General features: G+C 47.3%; 1 protein-coding gene across 7 annotated transcripts in view; it reads right to left on the bottom strand.

Moving 5' to 3' along the window:
* Positions 1-16,802, bottom strand: part of FHOD3 (formin homology 2 domain containing 3) — a 412,148-nt gene that overhangs the window by 43,816 nt on the left and 351,530 nt on the right. For all 7 annotated transcript variants that reach the window (XM_084780621.1, XM_084780620.1, XM_084780626.1 and 4 more), the window contains one exon: positions 1,805-2,083. In XM_084780621.1, coding sequence (XP_084636747.1) covers positions 1,805-2,083 — 279 coding nt within the window. The remainder of the gene's footprint in view (positions 1-1,804; positions 2,084-16,802) is intronic.

The raw sequence follows: 16,802 nt of genomic DNA on the forward strand, positions 1-16,802 counted from the left end.
AGAGGCTGTGAACAGTGTGGGCTTCTAGGAGGCAGTAAGTTCCCAAAAACGAGTGAACCCTCTTCACAACCCTAGAGTGAAGCGGAAAATTCGGCAGTGGCTCCAGTTTCTGCCTCTTTAACCTTGGATTCCACTTGCTCTTGGCGGAAATTTAATAGTAGGTTCCTGGGAGCTTGGAGGCTCCATTTTGCAAAGTTGTCCTTTTTTGGAAGAATGTTGCACACTCAGGCCCAAGAAAGTTCTGTTCCCTGTTATAGTTTTCCTAATCCAACTTGCTGATATGCTGAGCAACACTCATAAGACTATTCATAGTGCATAAAAATCAGTTAGGACCAAAGTTACCAAGAACTTACCCTGGCATTGTATTCATAATTCTGGTAAATTTGAGAAGTACATCTAGAATTTGGAAGTAACTATAATGTTACTTTGAGGAAACTAAACAGTAATTCTTAGTATATATGTATTCAAAAAGTCAGAAGATTTTTTGGTACAATAATTTCTAAGATATAAATAGTCTTTGATTCCTTTCTTGTTATATCATAGTGATAACTAATATGCAAAATCAAATTCAATAGCACATTCTAACTGGGAAAAACACAAGCCATAACTATTTCAGACGAAGCCATTGACAGACCTGTTGGGACAGGGCATAGTGTCATCTATTTATTCATTCACTATCGATTCTGGGCTTCAGAGACTGTATTTTTCACTCTTGTAACAAACAAAACTAAACAGTGCCAGGCTCGTGGCACAGAATGGCAAGGGAGCCTTGGGACTTTAGTGTCTGCTCTGCTAGCTGGCTTGATAAAGGCTGGAGCAGAGTCCAAGCTTCCTGCTGATAAGGAATGCTGTATTTTACCAGCTTGATGGCTTACAAGCCATAGAGGGGAGGAGCAAGCCCGGTGCTGTCACAAGTGGGATGGATAACCCTGTAAGCCAAGTCCCTAAAGCTGCAGACAGGTCCTTAGGGGTCAGATATACAACCTAGTATTCTGCTTGGTCCCTAACTGTAAAGTTCCGAGTCATAAGTGAACTGAATGGACACCAGGTGTAATCCTGAAAAGACAAGGAGTTACAGAGGAGAAAAACATAGGCTACATTTAAGAGTGGCCCTAGGAGCCCAGCACTCTGGTGCATGCCTGTAATCTCAGCACTCAGGGAGGCAGAGGCAGATGGATCTCTGTGAGTTTGAGGCCAGCCTAGTCTACAAAGCGAGTCCAGGATAGCCAAGGCTACACAGAGAAACCCTGTCTTTAAATTAAAAAAAAAAAAAAAAAAAGAATGGGTCTAAGTACAATGTGCAAAACCACCTAACATCTGTATGCACTGGTCCAGGATGTCAAATTCAGCTCTATGCACTGTGAATATGCTATTTTACAGTTACGCATTCAGTTAGTTTTATATACCTACTCTGGCCATGGTTTTATATATTTCCTTCCAACAAGTCTTCTAGGGGAATAGATGACAACACCACAGGTCTGGAAACTTCAATCACAAATTGGAAAGGGCCAAATTTGGTATTATTAACATTGAAAAAAGTAAACAAAAAGGGGAAACTAGCGGTTTCTTTCCCACAGCTCTTTCCTATCATTTGGACCCTCTTCACCACCCATGGAAGCAAGAGATGCCACAGCATTGGGAGGAGGACACAGAGCCCGCGCGTGCGTGCTCTAGTGGGAAGCTGCTCGCTGGCTGTCAGTGCGGGGACAGATGACACAGCCGAGGGAGCGAGCCGTCCCCACAGGTCACCTTGGAGGGCAGCCTATGGGCAGGGCTCTGCGTGTGGAGAAGGGGATTCATTTACCCGTCGGCCTGTCCTCCGACAGTCTGTCCTCCTTCTCTTCCCTCTCCAAGGTGCTGCTGGAGGAGGAGATGCTGGAGGCTGAGCAGCTGTCCCTCTCGTTCACCTCCTCGTTTTGCCTCTCTTTTTCACTCAGTGAGGCTCTTTCTTCGGGCTCTGGGGCTGGGACCGGCTCCTCTTGGCGCTCTGCTCCCCTGTGGGCAGAGGCTATGTCCTGGCTGGCTTCATCAGCACCCTGCCCAGCTTCCGCCTCCAGTTCAGCCTCGTGGTCCTTACCGCTAACTGATGAAGACAAGAGGAGATAATTACATCGATAACGCATTTCTTTGGGTACAGGGGTCACACAAGAATCGGGTTTGATTCTCTGGGCAAAGTCTAAAAGTAGCCCCAACACTCCTGTTTTGTGGGTATTGAACTAACGCTCTGCTGCCATGAAGAAAGACTGTGCAGGCGACATGTAAGTTCACTCAGTGAACTTTAAAATGCAGAGATGAGCCAGACATGCCATCTGAAATTGGAGACGTCCAAACAGCAACACGGAAACATATCAGAGAGCTTAGACACCTGAGGGTCCCTCATGTACCGCTGGCATTCCAGATGGATGGAAAGGGCCGTGCAGTAGGAATATAGGAAGTCTCTGAAAGCTTGCAGTGCACCCTAGCTGGCAGCTAGTAATGAACAGGGACCTGATCTACAAGTGCAGAGGGACACTGAGTGAGCCCGAAAGGGCAAGGGTTCCCCGGTCTCCCGATCAGGACCCCAGGAGCAACAGGAGCCCATCTGAGCCATGCTAGGTACTGCAAGACAATAATAAGATAGTATTCTCAGTGGGAATGTGTTTAGTCATTTCTTATGCAGCAGCATAGAATGAAGTTGAGGTCTTTTGTGAAAAAAAAAAAAAAGAAAGAAAGAAAGAAAACAGCAAAACCCACAGTAAATCAAGATGACCATCCAGCTGGAAGCCCAGGTTTTCTGACATCGGAGGCTAGGCCAAGGAGGCCGATCCCACTGGGGTCAGACGCTCAGATACTGCTTGCCCGTGTGTGCAGTTAGCCTTTCAGGGCATCACTTGGTGCCTCACTGTTGAGAAGCCTGTGCCTACACTCTAGTGTACACAGTAGTCCTTCTGATAAGTGTCCCTCCTTCTTCTCCCTTCAGGCCTGTGCTTAGGTCTATAACCCCTTTCTTAATAAACTCCAACTTTGCTTCATGAAAACTATTGCTAAAGAATTGGGCCGGAAAGATGGCTTGATGGGTAGGGGCACTTATCCCTGACTCACTTCCCTGTGCCCACATGGTGGCTCACACCATTTATACGCCGGTTTCAGGAGACCCAGGAGGCAGGCATGTGGCGCACATATATACATGCAGGCTAAATATTCACACACACAAAGTTTAAAATGTACAAAGCACTGGGTAGCACGGCTATAATTCTAGCACTTTAGAAATGACGGCAAGGGCACCACTGAGTATCTGTGACAAGCAGGGCCACACCACAGAGAGACTCTGCAAAACAAAACCCAAACCAAAAACTTAAATAAGAGAACCACTCGGGGCAGAGGCCTGCTTGTAAACCAACGAGGACCTCTGCCCTTTCTATCCTTCCTCTCACTACCCACCTCTATGCTCCATTCTCAGAACAACACAGGGGACAGGGATGGGTTGCTGTCCCCAGTGACTCCTAACAGAATGACTTCTTGCTAGGAAATTGATGATGGTTGGGCCTTTGTCTGGTGAGAGCTGTTTTTGTCCTTGTGGGAAAGGCAGAGCTTGGGTCACCAACAGGCTGAGAGGCCAGCCCTGTATACCTGCGGCCAGCTCTTCCCCCACCCCTGAAGGCAGCAGTATGAGGGGGGGGGGTGAGGGAGAGAAAGCGCCTGGGTGGGTCTCTTCCAGATCCTGCCTGAATGTCTGCATCAACTTGAGTAGTTTTGTATGCGTGCATACACACACACACACACACACACACACACACACACACACACGCGCGCGCACCTAGGCCTTGGCAGAATTCTGGCACTGTAGCCTCATTTAGCCCAGGACAGTTGCTGTCAGGAGTGACCCAGACTCATCTGGCCTATCCAGATGGCGTTTGGCTGGAGGTTCTTGTAGTCATCTTTGTCATTTTGTTATTTGTCCAAAGTTCACAGCTGAGAACTTCGCTCAGCTAAACCAGGCACAGGGCAGAGGTAGATGGAGCTTTTCCCTGCACCTCGGAGCAGCATCTGACTGGGACTGTGAGCAGTTTACCTTGGTACTAGCACCTCCTGTGGAGGGCCCAGAGACTCTCAGCCAACGCTTTATGCAAAACGCCCAGTAAGTATGGCTCAGAGAGTGCTGACAGTCCCTCTTCCTCTCAAACTCCACCCAGCTCTTCCTCCAGCTAATATCTCTGATGGAAACTGTCTCAGTGCCTAGGGCCTCGGTCCCTTATGTGTCCCAGGGAGTTAGTTCTGGCTTCTTATTTGCAGTCCTCCCCTGCAGAGGTGCCTTGACTGGCATTTGCTTCTTCTTAGCCAGTTTCATCATCTGAAGGGTTGCTTCCTGACTATTCCATCTTGATTAGAGATTTGCCCTTAGCTGATGCGCAAGACTAGCTGTTCCCACAGGAAGAGCATTTGGCCGGACATAGGCGTACACAGGGAGCTCTTATAGCCAGCAACAAAACATGTGTGCTCTCTACCTGAGGAAGCCACCTCTGCCCCTAGGGTAGAGTCCTGGATGCTCTTCTACATATACAAGGCCAGCAGTCCTCATGCTAGATGACTGGCCAATTCCCTCTGCACTCCAGGCTAAGCTTCACAGAACATCTTTGACTTCTTCCACATAGCGTGTACCCCAGCACACACTTCTCCCTGCTCAGCACATGCTCAACACCAAGAGATTTTTGCTTCAGTGTCCTTTTGGCACAGGGACTTATAGATCCCTTCTGGACCTGCTACTGCTCCCCCATGCCCCACCTGCCCGGGGTACCTCCTTCCCAGTGCACTGTGCTGCTGGTATCATGACACAGCTAAACAGCTGGCATTGTGCTGTGTCCATGGAACAGTAGGGCTCATGTGCCTTGCCATACAGGACTTTAGGAACTCCTCTCTGGCCCTGTGCATATGTAACTGGTGTCACAGTGCAATTGATTGGGCATCAGCGCTGATGTCACCACTGACATCACTGTTGGGCTAGAGAAATGCTTGTTAACTGCTGGTGTTAATAGTAGTAGGGAGGTAAAAACACTGTCTTTACCCCAGGTGTTGATGAAAAGCTTTGTTTCCTGCAGACATCAGAGTTGCATGCCTCCTCTATGCACCAAAGCCTCTGGGGTAGAGGATGTTTCCCCTATCTATCTGCAGGGCAAGAGTTCCTTCATAGGAAGAGTAACCCAAAAGAATATGTGTGTGTAGAGGTGTTGGTAAGAGAAGTTCCAATTAAAGAGAATAAGAAAGAGGAAAGAGCACTGTGGAATTTGCTGTAGCATCCCTAGGTCATTATAGGTGCATCCTATAGCTTGACCAGGAGTGAAAAGAACTCTGCGAGGCAATACTGGTTTTGGGGCCAGATGGGGCCTCACAGATGGAAAAAGCAAAGATGTAGAGCTGGGCATGGTGTCACATGCCCTTAATCCCAGCAGAGGCAGGCGGGTCGCTGTAAGTTTGAGGCTATCTTGGTCTACAAAGTGAGTCCAGGATAGCCAAGGTTAAGCTGGTTAAAGGAGGGTCTACCATGATCCTGCTGCCCCCTCTAGGTTTGCCCGCCATCTTTCCCAGTGGCCTCTTGCAGGTGCCTGTCCACACACAACCCTGACCCTTGAAGAAGGGGCTTTATATCCTCTGTCTGTACTGTGTGGTAAGCTTCTGATGGCAGAGCGATGAGGAGGTTGGGCCTCACTGTGGGCTTATTGCGTGCTCACAGGAATGGGCCTCCATTCCTGTTTTCTGCCTTGATTCTTTTTTTGTTGTTGTTTAATTATTTACTTATATATTTTATGTGTATGAGTGCTTTGTCTGCATGTACACCTGCATGGCAGAGGAGGGCATCAGGTCCCATTATAGATGGTGGTGAGCCACCGTGTGGTTGCTGGAAACTGAACTCAGGACCTGTGGAAGAGCAGCCACAGCTCTTAGCCACTGAACCATCCTACTGCCTTGATTCTTAATTCTTTTCTTGTTTTGCTTCACTTGGATGTATATGACCAGCACTTAATTAATCAGGACAGCCTCACCTGCCACAGTCAGACCCCGTGGACACTGAGGCATGTGTTCTAGGCAAGAGGTGACTTTGAAGATGACTACTTCCATACAGGGCATGAGAAGAAACAGCCACCCACCACCAGTATTTGGAATCACATATTAATGGCCCAGGCTCCATTCAGTTAGGTTCTGGCCTATTGGATTAGCATTATTTTGTATTTTTTCCCCAAGAATGTATGGCCTAGCCAGAGCTAGCACATCTATTAACATGTCTATCCAGACAGCTTTTGGCCAACCAGAGGCTCAGTTGCTGTCTGAGTCCTGTGGGTTAAATGGGATGAATCAGCACAGGTGGCCCATGCCAAGGACAGGCAAGCAGCCGGCAGCCATGCGTATTTCCTCTCCTTTGCTGAGTCTCCAGGGCCTGGTGAGTAGTCCTGGCTCACCCTGTGAGGGACAGAGCCACTGGAAGACACCCTGGGTCAGGTCTCCCACATGCTCGCCATGAATGCCCAAGTGTGTGCCACATGCAAGGCTGTCTCAAACACATTTTCATTTTGATGTGGCTATTCTGAAGTCAGTGTGCATGTGCACATATGCTTTCTGTCAGCCCCATCATGGGGCCACCATTGCTCACGTTCCACTTGCACCAGCCTGGTAAAGCTCACAGAGGTCTGTGTCTTTCTCTACCAAAGACTGCATCATCATATGAAAAAGACACCGGGATCCTTCCACACCCAAAAGGACTCCCGAAAAGGCTCTACTCAGTCTTTCCAAAGAGCAAACACCTTGGTTTTGCTTTTGAGGGACAGGGCATGCTATGCCTGTCCTCAGTGCTTTTTGCTTCCTTCTGCTGCTATCAGCTGACATCTTTGTCTGGGGACAGGCCCTGGCCTCTGAAGCAGGCTCCTGTGCTAGGTTAGAACACCCAGGGATGAATGCATGGCAGGGCACCAGCCAGGCAAGAGGAAGGTACACACTATTCACCCCCAGTTCCTGCCTTAAGGGCACTGTGGGGTCCATAGAGGGGTCTTCTCTGGTGGCTGGAAAGTGCCCAGAATGATAAGAAATGGCTACTGTGCTAATCCCTGGCCTCCATCCTTAGTGCCACATTAAAACCGGAAGTCATAATGCATACCTATAATCCTAGCAACTGAGAGGTAGAGGCAGGGGGATAAAACATGGGAAGTAATTCCGAGCTCTGTAGTGAGTCAGAGGCTAGCCTGAGCTACAGAAGATCCTGTTGAGAGAGGGGATGCCTATGGGGGCTGGCTCAGACAGTAGAGTGCTTGCTGCACAAACATGAGGATCTGAGCTCAGCACCCACATAAAAAGCCAAGCATACATAGCGCTGCACATCTGTAAGCCAGCGCTGGGAAGGGAAGAGAAAGGCAGGTGTCTACAACTATCTGGCTAGTCAGCTTAGCTGACTCAGCAAGCCCCAGGTTCCATGAGAGGTTCTGTCTTAAAAAAATAAGGGGGGGGGGAACTGAGGAAGAAACTCAACACCTACACACACACACACACACAGGAACATATACATACAAGGCCAGAACATGACAGGGGGACATCACACCAAAGTGGCCAGTCAGAAGAGGCAGGGTATTGCCTCTTTAGCATATATTCATCAGCATCCCACCCTGACCCTGGCACCACCCATAATAAAGCAGGTATCCAGGGCAGGGGCTCCAGGGCACTATGCACTTGCCATCACATCCTGGCTGGAAGGAGGATGTGCAGCTCTGCCTGTATTCTCAAGAGCTGTGTAGGGGGAGGGGACTTCAAGGAATGCTAAGAAGCCTCACTCCCCCCAGCAGGGGCCATTAGGCAAGAGTGAACTGAGAGCAGGGCAGGGAGGGGATGATGACATTCAAGGAGCCCATCCATAACTGAGTGCGTCTTGCTGGACCGCAGCCCGAGGAAGCAGACGGACACAGCTCAGCATTGCCAGGACACACTTAGGAAAGACTAGAAAAAAAATGTGTTTGGCCAGAAACAGGCTGACCTGATTCCAAGGGTTGAAAACAGACCTCAAGGTTGGGAGGAAGGATATAAAGGACAAGGTGAAAATCCTTCAACTGAAAGGATCGAATAATATATCTTTTATGCAAAGCGGAAGAAATTACAGGGAAGTGGGATGGGGGAGGGGCCCATGGTACCACAAGGCCGCTGGGCATCACTCAACAGGTCTCTTCTTAGTTATGTTTACTATTAGTGTCTTTCTGTGTGTATGCGCATGTATGTCACAGAGTGTGTGGAGGTCAGGAAACAGTTTTGTGGAGCCAGTTTTCTCCTTCCGCCTTTACATGTGGGTCCCAGGGATCAAACCCGGGCCATCAGGTTTGTTCAGCAAGCTTTCTCTATCCACTGATCCATATCGCTTGACCTTCATAGGGTCTCTTTGCACCACAGGAACAAGTGGTACAGGAGTAAGGAAGGTTGGCCAGCCAAGAGAGGACCCCGTGGACACGAGAAACCAGAGAGAGAAGGAGGCACCTTGTTCCTGATCCTGTGGATACAAAAGGCTATGACATCACCTACATCACAGAACTGAAGAAGAAAAACAAAAAAAAAGGAAGGAAAGATCTGAGCATGGCCACTAAGCTCCTCCTGCGTTCCAAAGGCAGCTGAGCAGAGAGTCCCTCCAAAGCTCAATGCCGCCGCCTCACTGGGTCTCCAGTACCTCTGCTGTACGCTGGGCCCCACTTGGCCTTGAGTGAAGTAAAGATGAAAGTTACTATGTACTAAGCATCTTTCCCACTCACAGGTTAGGCTAAGAAGTATATTAATGTCACTCTAAGTTTCCCCATCCACACTACAAAGACCAGTGTCCCCATGTTAGGAGTGAGAAAGCATCTTTAGAGGGGTTAATCAACATGCCAAAAACTACACAGTGAGCTGAATAGAGGAGTGCTCACCTTTGCCAGGCTGCCCCCTGCCCCACCCCAACCTCACTTTGAAGGCCACCAAGTAGGGAGAGATTTGAATATTCATACCAGTGTCTCACTACCTGGCTGGGGCTGGCATAGGTCCCCAGGAACCTGTCAGTCCTGCTGTTTCTTCCCTTGCTTATAGCTCTTACTGAGTGCTGTTCACACTCCACAGTGCTTCAAGCTAGCAGCAAAACCATTTCCTCCTTTCCTTTGCTGCTTCCTTAGGGTGCTTGACTACCTCCAATGGTTCCCTTGACCTCCCCACACCTCTGCCAGCAGCCTTTCACTAAACATCTGTCCTGAGTCTAGACCGCTGTCTTCCTGCGAGATCTTGTTGGCAAGGCAAGCGCATGGGATATGCTGGGACTCTAACCTGGATAGTCCTGCCCAGATGTCCAGTTAATGCAAGGTTCCACTGTGTAAAAGGTGGTTGAGTGACAGAGAATAAATAGGTAATAGCAACATACAGTGGACACAGATGTGCCAATGGCTGCTTTCCCCAATGTCCCCAAGAGTGGAGTCCAATGTCCACTTATAACACCTAGATTCACTCAGTCTCTGGGTGGCTTCAATCAGCTGTAGTCTGTGGTAGTGTCTTGATGTCTCTGCCAGAACTTGGCATTCAGGCAGGTCTTATGAAACCAGGGGCTGGGCGAGCCTGTTCTGTAATAGCTGCTCGAATGGTGCACATTCCAGGGACCTCCCCAGTTTAGAGCTAATAACTAACACCCTGGACTTGAGACTTGAGGTTTAATCGCATAAATCTGAGAAAGGTCCCGGGAGACAAGACTCTCCACTTTGAAAATTCCTTAGAGTTGGCCTTTGGTGTTGGGCCAGCTCTTGCTGAGCTGTTCACAGAGATTTATCAAAAGCAGGCTTTCCCAGCCCCAGTACTGTGGGCATGTCAGCCCTGACAATTCCTTGTCCTGGGAAGTGGTCCTACATGCTATAGGATCTGAAACCCTCTGGTTTCTTCTCACTAGAGACCCTTAGCCTCACCCCCACAACCTTCCCACCACAATGACAAACGAAGATAGCCACAGACATTGGCAAATGTCCCCTGGAGTGTAAAAAAACCACCCCCAAACGGACTCTCTACTCACAGGGATCCTTTCACTAGCTGAGTACAAATTCGGCTATACAAATTTCACAAAAGTATCGTGCTGCTGGAACGGAGTCATGGCTCGGTAGTTCAAAGCACTGATTGTCCTTTTAGGACTTGAGTTTTGTTCACAGCACCCACGTGGTGGTTCAAAACCTTCTGTAACTCCCATTCCAGGGAACCCAGGGCCCTCTTCTGGCTTCTGTGGACACTGCATGCATGCGGTGCACATAAACTAATGCAAGCACAGAGACACGTGCATGTTATTACCAGCAAAACATCAATCCTACTATTAATCTGGAGGCCTTCAAAACTGAGGCCCTGAGGAGAGTAAGAGTAAGGGGAAAATGGGAGGGAGGGAGGAATGGGAGGATACAAGGGATTGGATAACCACTGAGATACAATAAGAATAAATTAATAAAATATATTTTAAAAAAACTGAGGTCCTAGTCTTGCTTCAAATTTTCGAGCTAGATGCCCCAAGTTCCTATCTGAGCTTCTCTAAGGTACTTTTAGAAGTGTCACATTACGGACCCTGTAACTGCCCTCCACAGTTCCAACCACCAAGATTTTCTCACGTAGCAACAGTGAAACTCATAAGAAGTTCTAGCTTTGCGCTCACAGGCTGTGCCATCGCCAAGTACAAGTTCTGACACTCTCAGGTCACATTCATGCCTACATATTGGCCATGCTCCGAAGAGCACATGGGGATAAGCAAGGGCTCAAGAAGTGCCAACCACAGCCACCAATGCAGATCTAGAGCCTTAATGTCAGGTGTGTTCAAGTTCACCATACATTTGGGCTCCGTGTTAGACAAGACCATAAGTGCACAGAGAAAATCATCTCTAGGCTGGACACCAACACAGTGGTACAGCGCTGCCTGCCTGCCTGCCTGCCTTATGTGAAGTCTTGGTTCCAAATGCACAGCATCTCCCTCCCTCTCCTTCTCCCTCTCCCCCCCCCCCCCACAGCTGGGGAGATAGCTTAGTCCATAAAGTACCTGTCATGCATTCAAGACAAGGGCCTTAATTCAATACCCAGAACCCACATAAGGCCTGGGTATGGTGGTGTGTTCTTGTACTCTGAGTGCTAGGAAAGCAGAGGCAGGCAGACCCTCTGGGGCTCTCTGGCCTGCCAGTCTGGTTTAATATTCGAGTATGCAGCCAAGGAAACCCTATCTTAACAAGCAGTGGAATGACAACCTGAGTAATGACATCTGACGTTGACATCCGGCCTGTGTTCCTGTATGCACACACACACACGTACACACATATGTTTTTATACACTGTGAGACTAAATATGCCATATATATATGCAATTATGTATTATTATATATAATTTCTACTCCCTTCTCAGAAATCACTTCTGGCTTGGCATTAAACACCGTAGCATGGCAAAATAAAACAGTAGCAGCCCCTTGCAGCTTCGGTTCTTGCGTGCCCGATAGAGCACACACAGTAATCATACTATAAAACAGAAAGTGGAATGCTGTTCCAGGTCCTTGCACTGTTTACTGACTTACTGTCATTTTGAAGTCATGTGACAGGACCCTAATCACCATCTTGTGCAGACTTCCTCTCAACTGTGTAAATGCCTTTCCTAGAGTCAGGCACAGGATGCTGCTCTGGTTCCAACATGTTGAATGAGACAGACTCGAATTCTCACTCAACTGTGGATAAGCCTTTCTTTGAAAGTAAGATGCTCCAAGCTAGCAGAGCTTTCCAGTAGTCTCTCTGGCCTCCATACGCCTCAAACAGAAGTACCAAGGGCATCAAAGGAGCGTGGGGACATTAAAACGGACACTCTTCGACAGTTGCCTCCAGCAAATAAACTGATGGAGCTTACTATTTTTTTTAAATCAATACATTTTCAGGCCTCTCAATAATCAATTACTCATAAATAGATGTTCTCCTGGGACCAGAGACAAAAAAACTCCTGATTAATAAATATTTATTGATATTTGTCATAGTTGACGCACCATGCAGCATACAAACAACTTGAATGTAAAAAAAATTATCTTACTCAATATATTTTCCAGGTTCAAGCTGTCTGTTAGGTCACAGCAAAGCGACAATAGGAGATCAGAGAGCTAGCAGCTAAGGACATAATTAGCTCTTCATGCCAGTATATTTTGATCAAGGACAAGTAGAAGAAGCACCTGGCCTGAGCCTGAGGTATAGCTAGACAAATCACCTTTAAATCCTCACCCCAAGCAACTGTCCCCAACTTACATCTGTCACTCCTAGAGGTAGCTTTCCAGTTACCCAAGCAGTTTACCTGTGCTTCTTAGCAAATACATTCACAAAAAAAAAAAAAAAGAAAGAAAAAAAAGAAATCTAGGATCGGCACAAAAGTCACCGGCGGCCTCAGAAACTCAGATCTTAGTCCCAAGACTCTAGTGCGTAGTATTTTTCTATAGCAATTGAATGGCTAAGAGCTATTTCAAGAAATAGATAATTCAACTCTCAGTTTGTCAAGAACCATCCTCTCAACTTTCTACTGGAGTGTCTAGATCTTCACAAAGAAAATAGTCTGGGGTCACTTGTCAGTTCTGAGCAGAGTTCTCCTCTTAGGGTGAAGCCGTGCCTTCTGCTCATAAGGGTTGCCCTGGGTAGCCACGGAAGCCCCTTCTACCTTTCCCAGAGGAGGAATAGAGGGTCTGACACACCTGGGGTGACAACTTACGCATGACCGTTCCACAATGAATGTCCTCAGAATGGCACCTGGCCAAGTCTTAGGGTCTTAAGGAATTGCAGCCGGAAACACCTGAGGAGGTGACCCAGGACCCAAAAAAGACAAGGGTAGAGCTGCAGAACAGATGTTTTTCAGCACACAGAGGCAGACAACAGTCAGAAACAGGCATGGGGGTGTTGGGTGGAAGGGTAGTATGAAGAGTGAGCTTTGGGAAAAACCTACCACACAGAGGACAGAGAGGACAGCAGCACAGCTACGAGGAACACCAGACAAGCTGCTGTGGCGACAGTGAGGCCAGGAGAGGACCCTGACAGCAAACAGCACATTTCTTCTGTAGATTAGTTAGAATCATAGAGGGGTTCAAAGAGGTTGCATAGAAAAAAAAAAACAAGCTACTAGAACCTTCTAGTGTATCTATTGGGCTAAGGTAGCCTTTTCAGAGAAGCTCCAGCTTAGAGAGACTTAAAAGAAACATGTCTGTCTCAAGCTCAGAAGAATGCATTACAGGGTTCCTGAGCCCAGGGGTGGTCTTACAGAATCAGGATTTTTAAAGCCAACGTGTGCTTACTTGGACATACCTCAGCCTTTATATTACTGTGTGTAATTGCAGTGCAGTGTATATGGGATGGAAGATGCCCAAAGAAAGTAGAAGTGATGGACACAATAGTGTGGCCGCTAAGGTCCTGAGCCAGAGAAGGACGCCAGGAAGGACCTTGGATTTCGTTTATTGTTATGTCTAAGGTATCAGCCATTGGCTGAAAGACTAAAGACCCTCAGTCCTGGCTTACAGAACCTCTTCACTATAACTGAAGGATCAGTCTGAAATTCCTGCCTTGAAGAAAAGACACTCATATGTCCTGTAGTCTCCCAATGTAATCAGGCCCTCACACTCTTTACTAAATATGAACAAGCAAATTAATTGCTACTTAAAACTGGACATTTTTTTCTTACCCTTAGCAGCCTTTAGGATATAAAGTTGATAGTAAAGTTTGGTTAAAAACCATTGCCCTTTAGTGTTGGGTAATAACACGATTCCCCATGTTTCTACAGCCTGGCAAGCTGAGGCACCGAGGGCCTTTCTTCTGGCATAACGTCCTAAGGACGTGTACAGAGAGAAATGTCCTCAGGAGATAGAAACGGGAGAGAGAGAAATAATACAAACATAAGAATACACACATCCTGTGTGTCTCTGGGATGAATGGAAGCCAGGCTTACTGCACTAGGCTCAGAGCTTCTCTCTTCTGGTTTCTCATAGCAACATGTCTAGGTACCACTAGTCCCTGTTCACATCACCATGGGAACCAGGGCTGGGAGGGGTGGGGGGTGAAAATGGCACACGTGGATGTTCTCTGGCTACCTCTGTTGCTATAAGCGTAAAGTTCTCATCTCTGACCCTGGAGTTCTCTGCTCTCTTCTAGCTTCTCTGGAGCAGTGAGGCACACCTCGTTACAGGTAAAGTCTCAGCTTCTGCAGTTCTTGACAACAGCTTCCACGAGATCATCATGTTGATCAGAAAGTGCCCACTCACCAGGTTTCCCGAAGTTGTTTTGTGCTTTCTCATTACTGAAGGTTTGCACTTTATCTACTTCAAAAGACTTCGGTGTGCCAAACTATGGCACAAGAAGAGGCTATAGAGATGGCTTAGTGGCTAAGAGGACTTGTTGCTCTTGCAGAGGACCCAGGTTCTATTCCCCGCACCCACATGGTGTTTCACAACTGTCTGTAGCTCCAGTTCAGAGAATCCACTACCCTCCTCCGGGCTCTGTAGTCACTGCACGCACATAGTGTACATGCACATCCTCATGCAAAACATTCACACACACAAAATAAAAATAAATATACCTAAAAGAGAAAACTATGGCGTAAGAAAAAAAAATATCGCAAGCAGCCATCAATCTCTCCAACAAGCAACTGGGAACAATTTTGCCTTTTCCGGGTAGATGCAAAGACAGACTTTGGGTGAGGGTCTACAGCAGAGGAAGCAGAGCCCTGGCCTTCGATGGAGATCCTGACAGATTAGGTCAAAGGAACCAAGTGGCATCCAGTAGCTTTAGGCAGGTGAGGAATGAGGAAGAAGAACAGCCCTGAGTGCCACAGCCAGAGGAGGCAGGTTTCTAGCCCATTAATAAAACACTGGGCTGAAGATCCAAAAGTCTCACGCTCACAAAGCAGCAAGTATGCGGCTGATGACGGATGCCGTTCCACATCCGTCTGGGAGGCCAGGTGGAAGCAGGGCTCCAGATGTTTGTTTCTGCCTTGTGCCACATGGATTGGGTAAACCAGGACAGAGACTTGAACAGCACACAACAAAGGTGACCATGACACTCAGCTGATACTAATGACAACCACAGACAAGATGCTGGACAGATGCCTTTGTGAAAAGTGATTGTTCATTTAAACCAATTGAACCTTTCACAATAGAACTGTACATTTACACTTTATTTCCAGGTGTCAGAAACCACAGGCTGGAGGAATTTCCTTACTTCCAGAACTTTAAATGCCTGGGTCCAAGTGAAGAAGTACCGTAAGCCAATGTCAATCATTTTTACAAATGCGTCCAGGTGAATATGTGATCGGATTATTTATATTTCATATACCCAGAGTCAATAAGTCCGTTGGAAATATCTTAAGGTCCAAGTACAGGCAGCAAAAGAAACCATGCTACTGAATATACTTTTCTTGACAAATTTCCCGATGCACCCTCGACGGTCTCATCTCAGTGTGCATACGAAAGAAACAACAAAGGTAACCCTCACTTCTCTAGGTGCTCCTAGTAAGGCTTGTCGCTAAAACACTTCCTTCCAGTTAGAAAAGTAATATCTCTCCACCTGTCCCCTGGAGGGTCCTGTTGTGTTTGAGGAAAAGAACGTGGTGAAAACACACTTCCCATACCCCAAAGAAGGCAGGCAAGCCAGGACACGTTGCAGGGACCACCACCAATAGCTGGCCTTCAGGACAGTGGTTTTTCTTCACGTTGTTTCCATGACATGCATCCCAAGGATATGACTCACTAAATGATACCACTCTCTGTGGTAGTTACTTGTGTCACTGCTGTGACAAACTACCCGATGCAAGCAACTTAAGAAGGGGAGGGTTATTTTGCATCATGGCTTAAGAGCACTGTCCATTATGGAAGTTGTGGTGGCAGGATGCGAGGCAGCTGGCCACACATTGCCTCCACAGTCATAATAGTGAGAAATGACTGGTATTGTCCAGTTATCTGTTTCTCTTATGTTGAGCTCAGGATGAAAGGCTGTGGAATAGTGTCTCCCACAGTAGGTGGGTCTTCACACCATAACCAAAACTAGCCTGATTCAGTTGATCCCTCGAAGATATGCTAAAAGGCCTGTCCCATGATGAGTCTAGATCCCACCAAACTAGCGCCACACTTGGCTATACTGACTCTTTTACTTATGGGCATACATATTATTCCTTTAAAAAATCATATCAAAGAGTTTTATCCTAGTAGAAAGCCTTCACTTTGATCAGTGAGAATCGCCTTGATTCCAGAGCCATCTGTGGGTTTCTTCAGAATAAAAGTAGGAAATAAGCTTGTCATACTCTCTGGCGCAAGCCCTCAGGCCTCAGTGAAATGCCAGCCTATCAAAAACAATGGGAGAGATGCTTTGCCATGTTTACCGAAATCTGGGGCTGGTTGTGTTAGCTGCAGCACAGTGCCAGGAAGAGCACATATAGACATCATCACCTTACTTGGGTCTGCTAGTTTGACACAAGAGGAAAAATACCCAGACCATGACAACCAAGACTAGGCAGTTTGGGGACGCACATCTGCTGCAAGCCGCAGAAGGGCCAGATGGAAAAATCATTTCAGCACACACGGGCTTGATGGGGGGGGGGGGGCAGTGGCATCGCTTACACAAAAGTTACGGCATGTTTAGCTGAGCCTGATTTTGACTGAAGAGTTCACTGGATGGTGCATAATACTAGTAGTATTTTAACCATTAGGTCTTCCCTTCCCAAGTGTGTATTTTGTGAGAGGAATGAAAAGGAATGCCAATGCTTTTCATCTCTCTCTTTTGTTTTGTATTTTTGATACAGGGCCTTATGTAGCCCTTGCTCATAGTATG

Source organism: Acomys minous, assembly GCF_964271855.1.
Source record: "Acomys minous genome assembly, chromosome: 4".
NCBI lineage: Eukaryota > Metazoa > Chordata > Mammalia > Rodentia > Muridae > Acomys > Acomys minous.